The sequence below is a fragment of the Lineus longissimus genome, chromosome 15 (assembly GCF_910592395.1).
Source record: "Lineus longissimus chromosome 15, tnLinLong1.2, whole genome shotgun sequence".
NCBI classification, from domain to species: domain Eukaryota; kingdom Metazoa; phylum Nemertea; class Pilidiophora; order Heteronemertea; family Lineidae; genus Lineus; species Lineus longissimus.
In genome coordinates this window covers 10169966-10188202 of record NC_088322.1, presented here as the reverse complement: position 1 = coordinate 10188202, position 18237 = coordinate 10169966, and the positions used below count along the sequence as shown (strand labels likewise).

The 18237-nt window shown below is 42.7% G+C and overlaps 1 protein-coding gene across 1 annotated transcript in view; it reads right to left on the bottom strand.

Annotated features, from left to right (window-relative positions):
- The window catches only part of LOC135499475 (titin-like), a 176300-nt gene that overhangs the window by 105049 nt on the left and 53014 nt on the right, over window positions 1-18237 (bottom strand). Inside the window, exons 55-75 of the mRNA XM_064790235.1 lie at window positions 17802-18019; window positions 17172-17444; window positions 16693-16940; window positions 16033-16240; window positions 15800-15817; window positions 15071-15203; window positions 14348-14641; window positions 13998-14058; window positions 9477-9695; window positions 9068-9127; window positions 8331-8459; window positions 8026-8055; window positions 7324-7728; window positions 6208-6273; window positions 4586-5225; window positions 4119-4422; window positions 3410-3922; window positions 1280-1413; window positions 870-1041; window positions 401-556; window positions 90-278 (exon numbers count right to left, since the gene is read on the bottom strand). Coding sequence (XP_064646305.1) covers window positions 90-278; window positions 401-556; window positions 870-1041; window positions 1280-1413; window positions 3410-3922; window positions 4119-4422; window positions 4586-5225; window positions 6208-6273; window positions 7324-7728; window positions 8026-8055; window positions 8331-8459; window positions 9068-9127; window positions 9477-9695; window positions 13998-14058; window positions 14348-14641; window positions 15071-15203; window positions 15800-15817; window positions 16033-16240; window positions 16693-16940; window positions 17172-17444; window positions 17802-18019 — 4470 coding nt within the window. The remainder of the gene's footprint in view (window positions 1-89; window positions 279-400; window positions 557-869; window positions 1042-1279; window positions 1414-3409; window positions 3923-4118; window positions 4423-4585; window positions 5226-6207; window positions 6274-7323; window positions 7729-8025; window positions 8056-8330; window positions 8460-9067; window positions 9128-9476; window positions 9696-13997; window positions 14059-14347; window positions 14642-15070; window positions 15204-15799; window positions 15818-16032; window positions 16241-16692; window positions 16941-17171; window positions 17445-17801; window positions 18020-18237) is intronic.

The window sequence follows — 18237 nt, the reverse complement described above, 5'->3', positions numbered from 1 at the left end:
AATCTGTACTGGGTATGATAATTGGCAAAAAACATGATACTACCAAAAACGGAAATAACTGTCAGGGGTTGCTTTAACTGAAAACTTACTGTTAACTTTGAGTGTGGCAGTGCTTGTAACTTCTCCAGCCTTGTTGACGGCGGTAAACTTGTAGGTTCCCTCGTCCTCTGGGAATGCCTCAGTGATGGTCAAACGGTGGATGCCAGCCGACGACGTCATCTTGAAGTACTTGGACGGCTTGATCACCTGGTTGCCTAGGTACCAGGTTACCACTGGCGCTGCAAAGAAATGCATCGAAATGTGTAATAGCGTTCAACTTTGGTCTGATGACATTCGTTGCGATATTTCTGCAGCAACAATTGCAAAGTCTACAGGCCTCATGAGCAATGAGGAAACTTACTTGGCTTTCCTGTAGTCTTGCTTTCGAATACTGCAGGTGTGCCCTCATCTACAACAAGGTTCTTCAGGGGTTCAAGAAGCATAGGGGTCTCCACTGGGAGCTCCTTGACTTCCTTCACCTCTGGTTTCTTTGGAGGTTCAGCAACCTTGGGTGCAGCTGAAAAGAGGAAACGAGTGTTGAACTGTATTCCAAGTGGCCGCGTTCTGTTTGCACCCTTAGATATGACCATCAGCTTAGCAGTGATACTATACAACTAGTAGCAAAATGACGTGCAGACAAGACCTTAAACTTACTACTGACAATCAGCAAAGCAGTACAGCAAGCCTTGTTGGCAGAAGTCGTTGTACAACTCTCTTAGAACTCCAAATTCAGCATGCAGTAGTGTATCATTTCTGGGCTCGGGTTTATAAAAGTTCAGGAGCAAGTAGCACAACTATGCCCTCCCCTTGAAGCGAGACCTTAAACTTACCATCAACAATCAGCTTAGCAGTACAACAGGTCTTGCCGACTGGAGTGACTGCACAACACTCGTAGCACCCTGCATCTTCGGGTACAGCTTCATAGATCAGTAGTGTGTAGTGTTCATCCTCTGGCTCTGAGATGAACTTCCAGCGTGGGTTTTCAGACAGGGGCTTGCCATTCTGCAACAAAGAAATAGTCAATGATGGAGGCATCTGTAGGAATTGAACCAAAAAAACATATCCGAAAATATTTGTTGGAAAAGGTCTTAAAGACCGCCATACTGTGTGTGTGGTACGTTAAATATTTGTTTCATAGAGGAAAATAATCGCCAGTGTCATCGACTAGTTCAGATGATTGATATGATCTCTTTTTCAAGTTTTTGCAACCACAAAATGAGAGGTAAAATGTAAAACCTACCTTCTGCCAGTAAACCTCTGGCTGTGGCTTGCTAACTATCTGGCAGTCGAATGTTGCTGGTTCACCAGCCATCACCCTGGTGTCACGCAGTAGGGCACGGAACTCTGGCGGTGTCTCCTTCTCAGGGATGTCTTCTGCAAGAGGCAACAGGTAAGCCAATTAATATCAGGTTGAACAAGTTATGCAAGGTTGGGAGGAAAAGTGCTGATTAGGTGGCGTGGATAGGTTAATCTGTTGCAAAGATTCAGAGAGGAATCATTTTAAATGTTGTACAGATAAGATAATTACAAAAATTTACAAATTCACTGAAACTGTTCACAAATCTCACTTTGAGATTCACTGTTTGCTGCTGTCAGCATAAATCCATCGATACAAGCGCCATCTAAAGGTGGTTTTTACTCATAACAAGAGTACCTTTGCTGTTTAATATATTTCGATTCGTCTGGCGAAAAATAAAAGAATTAGGCTTGTGAAGTTCATTACAGCAACAAGTTATGGAGAGTATATCACATGGAGGAAAATGGGGAAGGGGAGGAAGGTCATCATGAGAAAACGACACAAATTAAAAAACAATATCAAAATCTCCTACAACGCAACCAAAAACATTGTCTACATTTTTTCACACAAAGTAATTTTTTCAAATTGAGAAAAAAATATTGAGGTTTTGATAAATATTAGCTCAGAGAATTAAAGTACAAGACATCAAAGAAGTACTAGCGGCACTGCCCTTTTTAAGGTTTGAGGTTGAGCCCACAGCATTTGCTTCTTTTAACGCTACATGAATATTGAACATCTCAATTTCCAGTATATCAATTCTTTTGCCAGCATTGCCATTGAGATTTTAGAGGAATGAGCCCATTAACCACAGAAGTAAGGTTTAGGATGTTTATAACATTGAGGACAGACGTCACTTAACTTGAATGTTAAGACATTAAGATGAATTCTTAACTTTTAGATTGGTGGACATATTAGGCCTTCTTGTCAATAAGACCTTCTACATATGGGTATTCAAAGTGTTATGCAGGGAAAGGTATTGTTGAGCTAATATTTCTCTCAGAGAAAATAATGCAATTCATTCCTACCATTATGGAAGTCAGAGTCGGAGTCAGAAGCAGGCTCTACCTCTCTGCTGGAGTTTTTCTCAGATTCCGTAACAGAGGCAAAGTCAGACTCAGTGTTAGAGACCGAGACTCTATCTATGGCAGGGACCGAGTCCAACTCAGTTGGCATAATTGCTGTAGCAGTGATTGCCACTGCCTCCAAAACAGAGACAGGATCGGACTCGACGTCAGAGACCGTCTCAGCCTCTGTAACAGAGTTGGAGTCGGACAGGGCAAAGTCCAACAAAGAGATTGTGGCTACATCTGCAACAGACTCAGGCTGAGCAGACTCGATTTCTGTGTTAGAGATTTTGTCCGCCTCTGTGACAGAGGCAGAGTCGGACGGAGCAGACTGCATCCCTTCATGAGAGATTGTCACTGCCTCCATAACAGAGACAGGCTCAGACTCGGCAGACTCAATCTCTGTGTCAGAGCTCGACTCGGCCCCTGTGAGAGACTCCGATGCAGAACTAGAAGTAGACTCTGACTCGCTGACAGACCATGACTCTGATTCTGAGCCAGTACATGAAGAGGGGTTGGATGGGGCGTTCGGCTCACCTGGTGTGATGCATGATGGGAGGAAAAAGATGACTTATTGAATGGTACATTTAGAAGAAATCAAAACATTGGAATGTACCTTTAAAGAAATACATTCCAATGATTGGGAACATCAACAGTTTATGATGTGAGTAGTTTTCCAATGATTGGGAACATCAACAGTTAAGATATGAGCAGTTTTCTTATGATCTATGACATCAACAGTTTAGGATATGAGCAGTTTTCCAATGATCGGGAACATCAACAGTTAAGATATGAACAGTTTTCTAATGATCGGTGACATCAACAGTTTAGGATGTGAGCAGTTTTCCAATGACTGGGGACATCAACAGTTCAGGATATGAACAGTTTTCTAATGATCGGTGACATCAACAGTTTAGGATGTGAGCAGTTTTCCAATAATACGGGACATCAACATTTTGGGACATGAGCAGATGGTCTAAAAAGTCATATTATCAAGCCATCTACTCACCAATTACGGTCAGCCTAGCCTTGCTGTGGGCCTTGCCATGTGGGTTCTGCAACACAATCATGTACTGGCCAGCATCCTCTGGGAATGCCTCAGGAATGTGCAGCACACTGCTATCCTCGGTCGTCGTAATCTGGAAGTCTCTAGACGGCTTAATCTCGAATCCTTCGCGGAACCAGGCCACGCTTGGCGCCGGGTGTGCAGAGAACCTGACCTCAAAGTTCACAGACTCGCCCTCCTTGACATGGCGGGGCTGGATTCGAGTAGCGAACATTGGGGGTTCTTTATGCTCCAGTTGGATGAGCTTCTGTACTCTCTTGGTCTCTGCCTCGGCCAATTCAACTGCCTCCATCTGAAGCTGGGCCTTGGCACGTTCGACGTGGACTTCTGTTGTTGTTTCCACTGTCGGGCTGTGGGCACGCATCTCAAACGTAGGCTCAGTGTGCATGAGTGTCGAGTGCGTCAGGTGAATTGTCTGTTCGGCTTTCTTGACTTCTTCAGGCTCAAGTCGGATACCTGCAAATGAACGCGAATGGAGAAAATCAGCAAACTTATCCCACAGCTAATGCTAACGCTAGTATTAGGGCTTCCCTTGGGCTACCTTGACTCATCCTTTGACATTTTCTCTTGACCGAAGGAATGACACACAACTCTTTGCGAGCCTCTATGGTTGGGGGCCATTAGGAATAAAATCATTAAGGACGTGACTTACCCCTTTCGACTTTCATTAACTCAACCATGGAAGTTTTCTGTCGACTTAAGGCCTCCTGTAGCTCTGGTGTACGTAGTTCCATCTTCTGAATCAGGTGCAACTCTGGCAGGAACTCCTTCTTCGGGACTTTCTTCAACCTTGCTCGCCAATCCTCCTTAGGACGGACGGTGAGGTTGGTACTCGCATATGCCTCGCCAAGTGGGTTCTTGGCGATGACACGGATGTTTCCGGTGTCGTAGTCGCGAGGTTTGGGCACCTCGAGGTAGTGGATCATGCCATCATAGGACACATGGAATCTGTTTCCCTGCAAAGTGAGAAGAACGTTAACCCATCTGCATGTCTGATGATGAATTCAGAGAAAACAAAATCATACTTGGTAATTTTTTTCAAAGGAAACAATTTCATAACTCCCCCAATCTGAAATTCACTATAAAAGCCCCCTGTAGAAGTTTCAGCATTATACTTACTGAAGCAATGATGCTGCCATTATGCCACCAAGTCACCCGGGGACGAGGATGACCTCCAACCTTCACAATAAACTTGACGGCCTCACCCTCATCGACTTCAATCGGTTCTGGTTTCATTTCAATTGTCGGTGCCTCTTCGGGTCGTGTCGGCTCCTTGACCTCTGGCTGTGGCTCAACCTGGGCCCAACGCAGCTCCATCTCACTAATCTTATGAACAGACTCTGGTAACTGTGTCTCTGTGATAATAGACTTCTTTGCTTTGCAGTCGATGGTAATTTTATTTGTGAAATCTTCTCCGACCAAATTGATGGCCTTGCAATAGTACTCGCCATTGTCTTCCGGGTAGGTCCATAAAAGATCCAAGGCGACGTATGCAAAGTCGTATGTGATACGGAAACGATGTCCACTGCGGAGCAACTGGCCGTCTTTGTACCACTCGACTCTCATGTTGGGATCCCCGATTGGGGTCAGCCGCGTCTCCAAATGAGCCGGCTCGGACTCCTGCATCGTCAAGTCATTAATACGTCGCTTGAATTTGGGAGGTTTTTGGTTGATCTTGTCAAACATGTCCTTGGCATCCGGTACGTCCTCGTCATGGCGGAGAACGAACTCTTGTAGAGATTCCTTCGGCTCTTCATCGCTGAAACGAGATGAACCACAGGTTAAGACCAGTCAAATAGCGGTAAGTTTGATATGGTGGGAGCTAGAGGACAAACCAAACGGTTAGGACATGGAAGAGTGATCAAAGGTACAGCGGATGTTCGGTGGTCTTGGTCCCTGATGAAGTCTTGAAGACAACCCTTGTTCAGCGGAAACAAGATGACACCTTTGGCAATAAGGTTTGCAAACGCAACACTTTGTTCTTCGGTCACAAACTCTAAATGCATCCACTTGTCTTGTCATCTTCAAACCTGCGTATGATTAAAAGGAAACCAGTCTGAACCTATTCTACAATTTGAATGATTCCCTTTGCAACAGATAAGTTTGAAGTTAAATTCTTATCACTAGCCAATCTCTTTTTACATAACTGATACAGAAGGCATGCAGCAATATAACATCATGCACACTCCTTTTAAAAAAATGTTCAATATGACTTAAAACCTGCCCTTACCATTTCACCACCAAAGCATGCTGGAACTATTGAACTTCCAAATAAGCATTCAGTTGACAAAACAATTCAAGCTACAAAGGTTGTTGCAAAAAACTTGACCAGAAAAGAAAGATGGTAAATGATGAACCTGAGCAAAATAATGGAGTCATGCACGACTCGAGGTTGGATTTTAGTCGAACCAGAGACCTGGTTGTTTCACCACTATAGTTGTCCCACTATTATTATAGTTGTCCCTTTATTTGTCAAACATGCCCATGCAGGAAAAGAACTACTACTTTACTGAGGGCAACATTCTGTCAAAACTTGCTGAAAATTAACGAAAAGGGTTGTAGGATGCAGAATGTTTGTAAGAAACAAAACTTCACATTCAAAGGATCTGAAACTGATGAAAATTGTAATGTTTTAACTATACGCATGCAGTAAACACTCTGAAAGAAATGTATATGTACACAGGACGGGTTGAACTCGGAAACCGACATGCTCTGCATTCTGATAATAGATGTATCTGTACCGTGGTCTTCTCCTCATGCGGAGCTCCAACTCGGACACCTCTGTTGGCGGTACCTTCCTGATTCGCCTGAAAATGATCGAGAAGCAGCAATTAGATGCTGAAGTTCGACTGAAAATCTTTAGAGTCACATGCAAAGGGGAAAGTAAAAGATGGCTTGATGTGTTTTAAAAACTAAGAGACAAGGCCAAGGACCTTTTGTACAAGACCCATATCTAAATTTCTGTTTTGTCATTCCAACGCTTTATACCAGAGCCATAGGCAGGGCACATAAAACTGATGCATCTACATGTAATTTTCTGGTTTCTCTTCTCTTTAACCGTTTGATTACTTTGAAGGATGTCTAAACTGTCAAAGGTTATTTTGTGGCTCTCTAAGTAGACTACTTCAACAATTCTGAAATCTGGGCCGCTTTGAAGCGAAAGTGCAAAAATTAAACAGAAACTCTGAGTTCATTCATGTGCAGATTGTGTATAGGTGCATTGTAGGCAAAGCACAGTGTTGGACTTTCATATCTAGAGAAGCTTGGCACTTGAAGGCACTCACACTGAAAATGAAACTAAAAGCTTATAAGCATAAAATAGGGAAGATAAGAAAGAAAACCTTTATACTTGAGAAAAAGATCACTCCAGGAACCGAGAAATTGCTTTTTTTGCATAACCAGCAGTTTTGTAGGCATTTGCTATCTTCTGCACGGAACTGTGCAAAAGTATCATCCTTACAGAAAGATAAACTAAAGATAGTTGAAGGACACTAGAAACTTTGAAATAAAAGTGCATAAAATGAAAACAAATTAGACACAGACACATAAAATAAATGTGCACAGAGGTACACAGGGCATAATTATGAATTTATTTCCGAAGTGTAAAATGAAGATTTCTTCTTATTAATCCACCTTCCTTTTCCCTGCATCCAAACGGAAAATGACTTTACAGTCTTTTACGTCCATCCTGCTTGCACACTTCCGAAAATATTCATAATTATGAAAGGCACCTAAAACGAAATTACAGCAGCACACAGAAACATATCAAAAGAAATGGTGACAAAATTAACTCATAAAACATAAAGCAGAACAAATCTGGTGCTCAAATAAATCTCCATGCAGCAGTAGACATGAACCTGGGAAGTTCCACTGTTTGCTGGACTGGAGCTTGCTGCGGTATCGGTTGAGGTTGGGCCTTGAAAACCGGTGCAGTGATGTGTATTGGCTGGGCCGGTTGTGGCTCTGGTGGTGGGACATGGCCAACTTGCTTCAAGGTCGACTGCCACGGCGTGACAGGCTCTGGCGACATTGGCATCGGTTGGAGTTGCACTTGTTCCTCGGTGCGCCCGAGCGGCCTCGGAGTGACCTCTGCCGGCTTGAAAGGTGGCGCCCCAATGTGTAGCGGCTCGACCTGCTGTTGCGGGACCTTGTAGTCATCGATATGTTCCAGAGGCTGAGGTCCGAGCGTTGCAGGTACGTACGCAACGAAGGTGGGCATTTGGGGGACAGGTCCGACTGCTTGCGCCTGTTCCGGTTGCGTGCTATTTGAAATACGACACAGGTCAAAGCTGGATATCATGGGCAATAACTTGAACATGGTGATGTGTGGTGAATATACAGAGGAAAATAATAACTGTGGGTACATTTATGCTGGGTATTGGATGTATGCTTGAACAAGGACCTTGTAGCATTCTGTATGTTCTAATTCAGGTGTGATGTCAAAATTAATGTATCACGAATTTAACAATGTAGAGAACTTCATGCCCAGGTGTTTGAAATTCATTGATACTTGATTAACAAGGTGAATGGCAGCATGCTGAAACAATCTGAATATTCACCTCCTGAATTTTGGAGCTTCTTGCAAAGGCCTGAAGAAAAATGGTAACGAAACTGAGTGCCTGGAACAATTTTTGTGGAAAGTTTTGATGCAAGACCATGCAGGTGTCCTTAGTGTCAATGCAGGTGTCCTTAGTGCTGGAGAACTATTGTACACATAGTGCCAGGTTTGAGATAAGAATCTGTTAAGTGCTCTCTATATGTAGAAAGTTGGACTGAGTACTCATCCACTTGATGAATCATTGCTTCTTTTACACTTTTTGCAAACCTAAGAAACTTTGTGATGTTAATGGCATGTACTACCAACCTAAACGTTGGCATGGGACTGATCAGTAGATCTGTTGATGACAAAATCTGTGGAGTGGTCGGGGCAGACGTCTGCGGCTCAGACCTCGGTGGCGGGACGAACTCCTCGTATTCTGGCTCTGGTGGCATCCTGGATGCAGAGGTTATTGAGACACTAATATAATCTGTTCTAAGCATTGTAACATGGAGACTAAGCTTATTTTGAATAAAATGATTAAAACTTCTGTTTTTAATAGAAAGGCCTATTATCAAGAAGATACCTTTGAAACTGATAGAATATCTTACAGAAGGATGCTGATGATTCCAAGTCAACTTGGTTAAGATTAAGATGCATTGAGCACAACGACTAAGCTGCAGATCTATTTACTTTAAGTTGTGTCAAACGGTGTTAAATGCTTTGACACATGAGGCATGTTAGCGGTACGTTAGCGATTCTTGGACAACATATTCTGCAGTTAGAGGCTCTGATCAAATTCTTAAGCACAGCTAACGGTAATGGAGTCCATTACTCAAGAAAGCGACACTATAACGTTTTGTGACTCTGCACAGAAAACACAGTGTTGAGGAAGTTGTATTCTTTCATTTGTAGCTCCTAAGCTGGAAGTACTTAAAATGGTCACTCTGCCAAAATCGGACATTTTTATAAGGTTATTGAGGACAAGTCTACTTGATAATGCAATGGTCATGAGAAGAGCTACGAGAGCATTGTTATCATGCAAATAGTAAAAGACAGCGTACTCGATATGTTTGAGTGAGACATGTTTCCACGTTGGCTCAGCTGGCTTTGCTGGTTCGGGCCTGGTAAGAGAAAGAGAGCAGTTATCATATAGAGAAATTTTAAGTGAAAGGAATAATTTTGGTGATTAAAAGACAGTATAACTCGTGACACAGGAAATTGTGTAGACAAATGTGTCCAGTGACATTTATGACATCAAACAACAAACACACAAGGACAGGGAGACTACGGTACTGGTACATTACAATCAATAAGACCTCTGAATCAATCTGACTTCAGAATCAACTCTGATTCCGGATCAAGTCAAACTCTCACAACTTCAAAAGGCCCAAATTTCCCTCTCAGCAGATACAAGAAAATGCGGTATAAGCAAAAATCTTTGCCCAAAAATGGATATTATATTTTATTAACCTTGGTGGTGTCAAAGTCCTTGGTGGTGGTGCATCAGCCACATCCCTAGCTGCCGTGGCAACAAATGATGGCATTTCCGGTGGCGGTTTTGCGGTTTCTACCGGTTTGACAAAGGAGGCAAATTCCGGCTTGTACGGTTGTGGCTCAGGTACAGGCCTGAAGGGAGATTCGACTGGTTTGACGAACATTTGAGAATCCGGTTGTGGTTCAGGTACAGGCCTGTGGACAGAACAAAAGACAGTGCTACAAGACATAACCTAAACAGGTAACGGGAAATGGTGTTGCAATGAATGTAAAAGGTAATGGTAGTGTGTAATGGGTAATGGCAGTTGTTGATTTCTTCAACAAAACCTATTGTAAAGCAATTCTGACATCAGGAGGGTTTTTTGGGTGGAGAGGGTACTGGAAAGGGGGTCATTCTGTTTACACTTTGACCATTTTTGAATAAACAATAGAATAAAGTAAGTCGGTGTAATTTTCTCTTTTGATTTTAGATGTGCTTGTCTCAAAGAACCTATTGCAAAAGACCTTGTGTGCAACCATTCAATAGAATATTTCTCTGGGGGCTGAAGAGGGGGTGTTGTGGTACAAGACAAAAGTGTTCTGCAATGTGAAATGTGGTAAGAATGAGAAAACTGGGTATTTTCAACATGAACAACAAGAAAACAAACGTAATGGCAATATTGCCACACAAATCAAAGTGTAATGGAACATTCTAAAGGTACTGTATACGTAAGATGCAAGTGAAACAATAATGATAATGAATCTATAGAAATCAATTAAAAAGATCACACCTTTCAAATTGCACAAATCATGAATAAGCTGAATCCAATAATAGCAGACAACTAGAGCAAAACATAGCATTTATGAAACAATATCAATGATGACCAGTTGAAAATGACAGCAGAGCAAGCTTCTAGAAATAGTTCAGAGCTCACTTTTTTAGCATGCTTGAACTGAAAATACTCAATAAAACCTTTTCTACACTAATATGCCATTTTCCATTGTAAAGAATATCTGAAACAAACTTATCACATTAGCAAACTTTCAGATATTCCCGTTTTATGAGGCCAATGGAAACAACTTCACAAACTCACAAGGAGGCAGATCCATAGGTTGTTCCCTTGCACAGTTTTTTTCTTGTGACGTGCCAAATTTGATGTTCCCATTGCTTGCACCATCGAATATACAAAGAAGGGACAGAAGCTACGCCACAAGTCGACATGTTTTGATGGGAACAGTCTATGGACACACAGCCTTATCTTCCACAGATCGGTGGTCAGCTCTTTGACCAGCGTGATGGTACAGTCTCAAAAATGGCATTGGAATTACAAAACGATACACAAGGATTATATAATAGCATGCAGAAGGTTTGCTACCGTACATAATCTGCTGTATGCTAAACTGCATAAAAATAAACATTTTGCAAGCACTTCATTCCTGATGTAATAATAACCTTAGCACTTCTTCAGGTTCCTTAAACTTGAATATCGTCGGTTTTGCAATCGGTGCGACATGTTGGAACGCCAGTGGCTGGCTAGGTGGCGCTGGTGGAAGCGGAACGTCCGGTTCTTGCTTCTTCTCCTGGAGAGGCGGTGCAACGAACTTCATCTTGAATTCCGGCACTTTGACGGCCGGGGACACGCCTTCAGTCAACGGCGTCATGGGTTTTACAACCGGCAGTCTACGCTCAACTGGTTGGGCTGGCGGCGTCATGATGTGCGGTTTCGGCTTTTGTGCAACAGGAGGCGGGACTTTGACAAACTGAGTAAGTTTTTGCTCTGGCGGTTTGAAATGCATTGGTGCAACCTTTTCTCTCTGCGCTTCCTCTTCTTGGAATTTCTCAATGAGTTCTGGTAATTCTGGTAACATCGGTCCAAGTCTTGGTACCTCCTCCAGTGGGGATGGTTGATATCCAATGAGGACGGTGACAGGTTCTTTCCCTGCGGGTTCTCGTGAGCGTGGGGGTGTGTGTCTGGTAGAGAAGGAGGGAGGTGAAAAATTAGCGAGGAAAGGGTGCAAGTTGCAGGGTCCAAGGTCAAAGAGAGGTCATGGAGCGTATTCAAATTTGGGGAGCAATTCTGTTTCGTTTCAGTCCCAATAACTCTATGTTATCTAAATCTAATCAGAAAATGAGCATTTTCGTCACAATAAAAGATGCACCAAGGTCAGTGATATGGTGAAGCTATGACAAATGAAAAGAGTTCAAGGCATTTAAGCACGCAGTGTTTGTCTGACATTTTCTCTTAATTCATTGACATCAGATTTTCAAAAAGCTTAAGCATAGGCCCCATCAAGTCAATATGAAAGAAATGTCTATATAGTTTGAAACAAAGAAATCCAACTTCAAACCGAATATTGAAAACAGAGAAAAAAATCCAACTTTTTTTCACCCTCTTGGAAGGCAGAACCCCCCCCCCCCCTCCCACGCCCCTCTCAAAGCTATCGAATTCCAATCCCAAAATGCATCGGTTAAACTAAGAATTTATAAATTTTTGGCTAAACTAATCATTTTTAAGAAGCCCCACTCCCAACCAAAATACCAAATAACTTAAATAATCTACGCCACTCCATGCAGTTCAGACCTGTATTGTTCCTGACTGTCCCCAGGTGCTGGCAGCATGGGGTACCGGCCAAGCGGCAGAGGTGGTTGGGAGTCTTGGGGCAAAGGGCTGAAGTGAGCAGGAGGGGAAAGATGAGCAGAAAATAGGTGAGCATACTATACTCTAGTTTCACCGATATCAGACACCACCATTAATTCTGAGGAAATTTACAAGAAGGTCATGTCATGACCATCTGATTCGAGTCGTTGAACCTTTGTCTATCCAAATCGAAGGTAAAATGGACAAAAACTATCATTGTTGTGCACAAAACATATAAATGGTGAAATGTAGAGAAAATGGTAAAACTTGTTGCTTCAATTACAAAAGTGAACAATTTGTGAAGAAAAAAATAAATGACAAGAACAACTTTGATGAACTCAGATACTGCCAAGGCATAGAAATGGAGAAGATGAGAAAACCAGTCTTTTAGATTACCTGAATGCTTTTCTGACAACACAAATTTTCAAGACTACATTTCAGGTTCAAACAGCTGTTGATTCACCATGGAACATGAATTCAAAAGCATGGCTATAAAACAAATTTTAAATGACACAACCACAGCCATTTCGTTTGCCTGGGCAGTCCAAGTGTAAAACACATAAAAAACAGACTTAAATCTGGTGATACTCACATAAAATATAAAAATAAATCTCTCTAGTGCATGCAGTGGTTAGCATTTCCTACTCACATTCACCGTCCACAAGTAATAACTAAGAGACATATCTGATATTACATGAAAATCAACGGAACTATTCGCTGCATACTCTTTAAATAACATAGAAATTATCAAAGAAATCATTAGTCTGGAGACTTTACACCTAGATGTACATGTATTGTAACAACATAAGAAAACAGATGAATATGGTCCCTGTGTCTAAGCATACCGACGAGACCAGAAATAAACAGACAGAAACCTAGGGCAAGTTTTAGTTTCGGTGAAGAACTGACACTATCAAGTGTCAAAACGACACTTGAAGTGTAGTATTGAAGAGTGTTATACTGACATTGTGCAAACATATAGTGACACTTGAAGTGTTCTACTGACACCTGAAGTGTTATATTGACACTCCAAGTTTAGAGTTGACACTTCCGGTCAACAATACACTTGGTGCTTGAAGTGTCAAATCTTCACATAAAACTATCTCAAAGTGCAAAAGTGCACTTCTAGGATAAATGTTATTTCTATGACAGCACTACTTCGGGAAACAAAGAAGCACTTTTAGAGTGTTTGTAACCAAATAAAAGACACATATAATAAGCATTCTCAACATCTAAAGGGTATCATCGAACCTGGGTAGCTCTCCCTTCCCCACCACTTGTAGCATGGAGCTATCGTACTCATTAGCATAGGATATGATCTGTAGGGGTGCGTTTTGGAAGGGTGAGGTGGGTTCCTCAAGCCAGGGTGCAGGCTGACTGGGCATGTACTGCGGCCTACAGTGGGTAAATGAAGCAGTACAATAGGCATGGGTTCAGTGGAGTTGAGCATTCCATACTCAAAAGCAAAGGATATAATCTGTAGGGGTGCATTTTGGTAGGGTGTGCATAAGTTCCTCTTTTCCAGGTGCAGGTTGTGCAAGCTTGTAAAACAGTTGCCTGTATTCACAGAATGGTCATGAAGTGAAAGTGACCTCACAGTCACCTTGGTGACCCTAGAAGCTGTACTGGAAGTTCCAAACATGCCCAAGAGGTCCCAGACTGCTAGTCCAAGACTGAAGACTGAGAACATCAGCCTCACTATGAGGTGCCCAATCGGATCTCCACACAATCTTACAATTTCGAAGGCATATATTTCTTGAGACGAAATGAGTCTAAATACTCCCTCTAATGATTTGTCCTAAAGTGGAAAGGAAAATGTTACAAGAAGACACTTAAATTGCTTGTAACACCAGGACCTGACAGTTGATTTGAATCCTACCTTTTCTTAGTGGACTTTGGAAGAACGATTTTCCTCTCTGGCTCGACCCTACGCGTTTCAACTGAAATGAAGACATATCGTTAGTTCGTGGCCTCTGCAAATATCGAATCAAGGACCTTGACCTATAATAGATGAGGTAGCAAGGGGCAATCATCAGCAATTTCATGATATCTTTCTTGGATTTTACATGCTGGATGTAATTTTTGCAATATGACCAATGTATCTTTTTGGCTCCAGGTTGTTTGATTTGAAATGCTATTCACTCTTTCAGCAGGTTGAAATGGCCTCGAATCCATGTTACTGGTAAGTACCATATGAGTCTATGTTCTGTGAAGGATGCAGGTACTCACCTATCACATTGAGCTTTGCTCTCGTGGAGGCAGTGCCAGCAATGTTGATAGCAGAACACTGAAACCAACTGTTGTCCTCCCGGCTCACGCTCTCGATGGTCAGGCTTGACTGGCCAACGTTGGTGTCGACTCGGTAACCTGGCTTGTTCATCAATGACTTGCCGTCGCGTTGCCATCCCATCATGGGGGTGGGCGTTCCGAAGGCCTTGCACGTGAACGTCAGGGGTTCCCCTTCGCGCACTGTGGCAGGTTCTAGTCTCTCGATGAAACGAGGTGGTGCAACACTCTCACGTTCTGAAAAGCAACCAACGAACAGATTTCATAAACTGCAAAACGCAATTTGCATGCCACTTTAATTTTGCAGAAATGAACTTTTATTTTCATTTTTGTTGAACTATTGTCTGCAAACGGCTGCAGAGATTGACAAAGCCCTTTCCAAGAAAATTGGAAACTGCATCCCACATAACCCACCCTTCCCTAATCCAAACCCTTTCTCGCTGATTTAACTTTCAAAACTGCAGCAAAAGGAGGTGCATGTCGCATCAAAGATGAGCCTAAATGACACCAAGAGATAACAGGAAGAAATCGGATTTCACAGAAGGCTGACAACAGAGAGGTGGACAACCAGTCCGTCTCAACCTGCCAAGCTCAGAGTGACATGCGCCTGGTCTTGCTGTGACGGGCCACATATGTACCCAGCATAACATTACATGTAACACCTACCTGACACATTCAGGTTGACCGTGAAGGAATCTTGTCCGCCGCGATTTTCAGCGATACATTTGTAATGGCCGCCATCCTTCTTGGCGACAGCATTGAAGATAAGAGAATGGATGCCTTCCTCATTCACAACGATCTGAAGAAGAACGATTTTTTTGAAGTTCTAAAGATTGCTGAGATGTTCCAGTTTGCAAAAGGGGTTTTATTCCTTTTGAAATAAAAAGTTCCAAACCTTCTTGGCCTATTGCTCGTGACCTACAGACCCTAACAAGGCGATGTTGATGTTATTTGTTTGGTATTGTAGACGACCAACTCTCTACTCCACACCTATCAGATTGTAGTAGAACTTGAGCAAAAGGTGCATGTCATGTTTGGCAAGCACTTGACTGGTTCTGCAACTATTGCGTCTTTGGCAGTGAAAGAGTTGGAGACTGAACAGATCTTCTTGATGTGCACCTGAACTTTGTCTTAAACTTCCTAACTGACTTACACAACTTTCGCTAATGAATCCATTGCTGCTAAGGACTTTGAGGTGTTAAAGCACAAATGGAACAGAATTTGACAATCACCTTTAGTCCAAGAAGAAGAAAAGCACCAAAAAGAGCAGTTTCGAAAACGCAACGGAGAAATTTAAATCTGACCACCACCTAGGACCAAACCAAGGAAATGAGAGGATGGAATTGTGAAAAGTCGGCAAGCAACATGAAAAAATTATGAAAGTACACAACATACGTTCGTTATCAGTGTGTCCTAGTCATCACATTAAAAGAGAGAGAATGAATGACTTTGATGAGTACCCAGTAATTTATTTCAATTTATATGAATCAAATATTGCATGACCCGGTAGTGTGGGTCAGCGGTGCTGTAGGTCATAGTTTCAAGACCCGCATAGCGGCTCACCAGACCTGAAAATGAAACATATCAGTTAAGTTGGATTAAACATCAAAATGTTTAGCTATATTCACCTTGTGTAGGTGGTCATCGTGAATCTGCACACCGTCTCTGTACCATGAGAACTCAGGCATCGGGCGTCCAGACACGATGCTGTCAAAGCGACACATCGTACCCTCTCGGGCGGTCTGGTCTTCAGGAATCTTACGGAAGTGTGGTTTGAAATGCTTCTCAAAGATTCCGCCTTCTCCTTCGGGTTTTTTGCCTGATCTTGCAGCTTCCCTGCAGAACGAAAGAAAATGTATAAAATAGGGTTGGAGATATTATTGTTTACAAGTCGAACTTGATAAAGGTATTATCATACTAAAGCCAATAGAACCATCAGCAAGTGCCTATCAAGAGCGTTCCAATGAATGGTCACATCAATATCTTCTGACTTTCCTTCCATCTTTGCAAAAGTTACACTTCCTTTTCAATAAAGCGTTTTTCCATAGGCAGAATACTCACAGGAAGAGCTTCTGCATCTTAGGATCTTCCAGGGGAAGTGACTGAACAGCATTAAGATGCATAAGTCAGCCTTTCGACTCAAACATTGAAGTACCAAGTAGACAGAAGGCATTTAGCACACAAGATCTTGGTTAGGAGCTAGGCACTCCCAACCACGTTTTCACCAAAGTTTTGACCAACAACCAAAACATCAACTGATGCCATCAATCATTGAAGAGGGTACTTACAACGCATGGAGCTGTGACATTGTCTCCGGCGCCACAAACGAGGTATCTTCAACAGGTTTAAGGCGCTCGATGTAGAGTTGACTCGAGCACGTATCTCGGCCGAGGTTGTTCAAGACGAGCACGGTGTAGTGGCCGGCATCTTCGGGTAGCGCCATGCGGATACGTAGGGTGCAGTAACCCTCACGGTTCATGGTCTGCATCAACCGCTTGCTCGGACGTAGGTAGATACCATCTTTATACCATTGCACCTGAAATCAGAGTAAGTGATGGTTTATTTTATGGTAAAAGTACAATCCTAAAATGAGATGCGTTATGACACCTTTCAGACTTGACTTTTGGGTCCCAAAGTAAGATTGAAGAAAAACCAAACTTCGAAGAAATTGGCCGAGCAGTCTTTGCCCAGTGGCCCAAAAGGAAAGTGACATTTTCTTATGAAGCCGCGAAGAGATCTGAATGAAAAGAGGTCTGTCAAGACTCACCTTAGGTAGAGGATTGCCGCTAACTTTACAAACAAATGTAGCATCAGAGCCCTCTATTAGTCTAAAATCTTTCAATTTCTGGTAAATATGAGGTGAGGATGGAGGCCCAGCAGGACTGGTCCCGGCGTCTGGGAAGTCCGAGTCATATTCCCGTCCAGACATGCCAGACATTCCAGATCTGGATTCGGACTCCGACTCGCTGGCACGGATTTGAGTCTCGCGGAACTCTATCTCCTGCATCAATCTCTCTTCAAATGTTGAAACCTTGAAATCCTGCAAGGAAGATGGAAAGAATATGAACCACAAAATATTTGTAAAGAGTTGCAGAGATGTGCCAGAAATTCCAACTGACAAGTTCTGCCCAACACAGCTACCTTCAACCATGTGGGGAATCCATACCACAGAGAGGACCTTTGGCCTAAACCACAATGCTACCAATCAAGGATTTGGCATTACAGGCCATCAGATACCCTTGCCAGTCACAGGCTGAGGCGCAGTGGGAAGACCAACATTCAAAATTCCCCTAAGAATATCCTTCAGCGCTGAACTTAAAATCTTTTTAGCACAATTCCAAAGGAGGTAGAGCAGACTTCTCTTGGAAGTCTTTGGTGAACAGAAACAGTAGCTTACCCCTTTATCGCCGCCAAGGTCCCTGTAAACAGGTACCTCATGGGGCGCCTCATCCGCACGGCGACTCTCAAGATTCCTCTCAAGGTTACTATGGGCACGTGTCTGGAAGAACTGTTTCTTCTCCTTCGGCGACTCTAATCTCGTGGCGAGTTCAGACAGGATTGACCGAGTGATCGGTTTCTCCTTCGGTTTGGCAGATTCTTGCTTTTTATAGAAATCTGAAAGGAGGTGGAGTTTTCATCAATATTTTTTGTTGCAGCTCGCGACAAGCTATAGGCCATAGAATGCCTTTCTTCTATATCTTTTCTTGCTTCACTGTCTTCGCTAAGATGCCTGCATATCGAGGCAGCTTCAAGCAGGAAGCTTTTTCTACTTTTTCTGGGTTAAGCTCCTTAAACTTGGGGTTCATTTTGTCACTTGTCACGATTCACTTGTC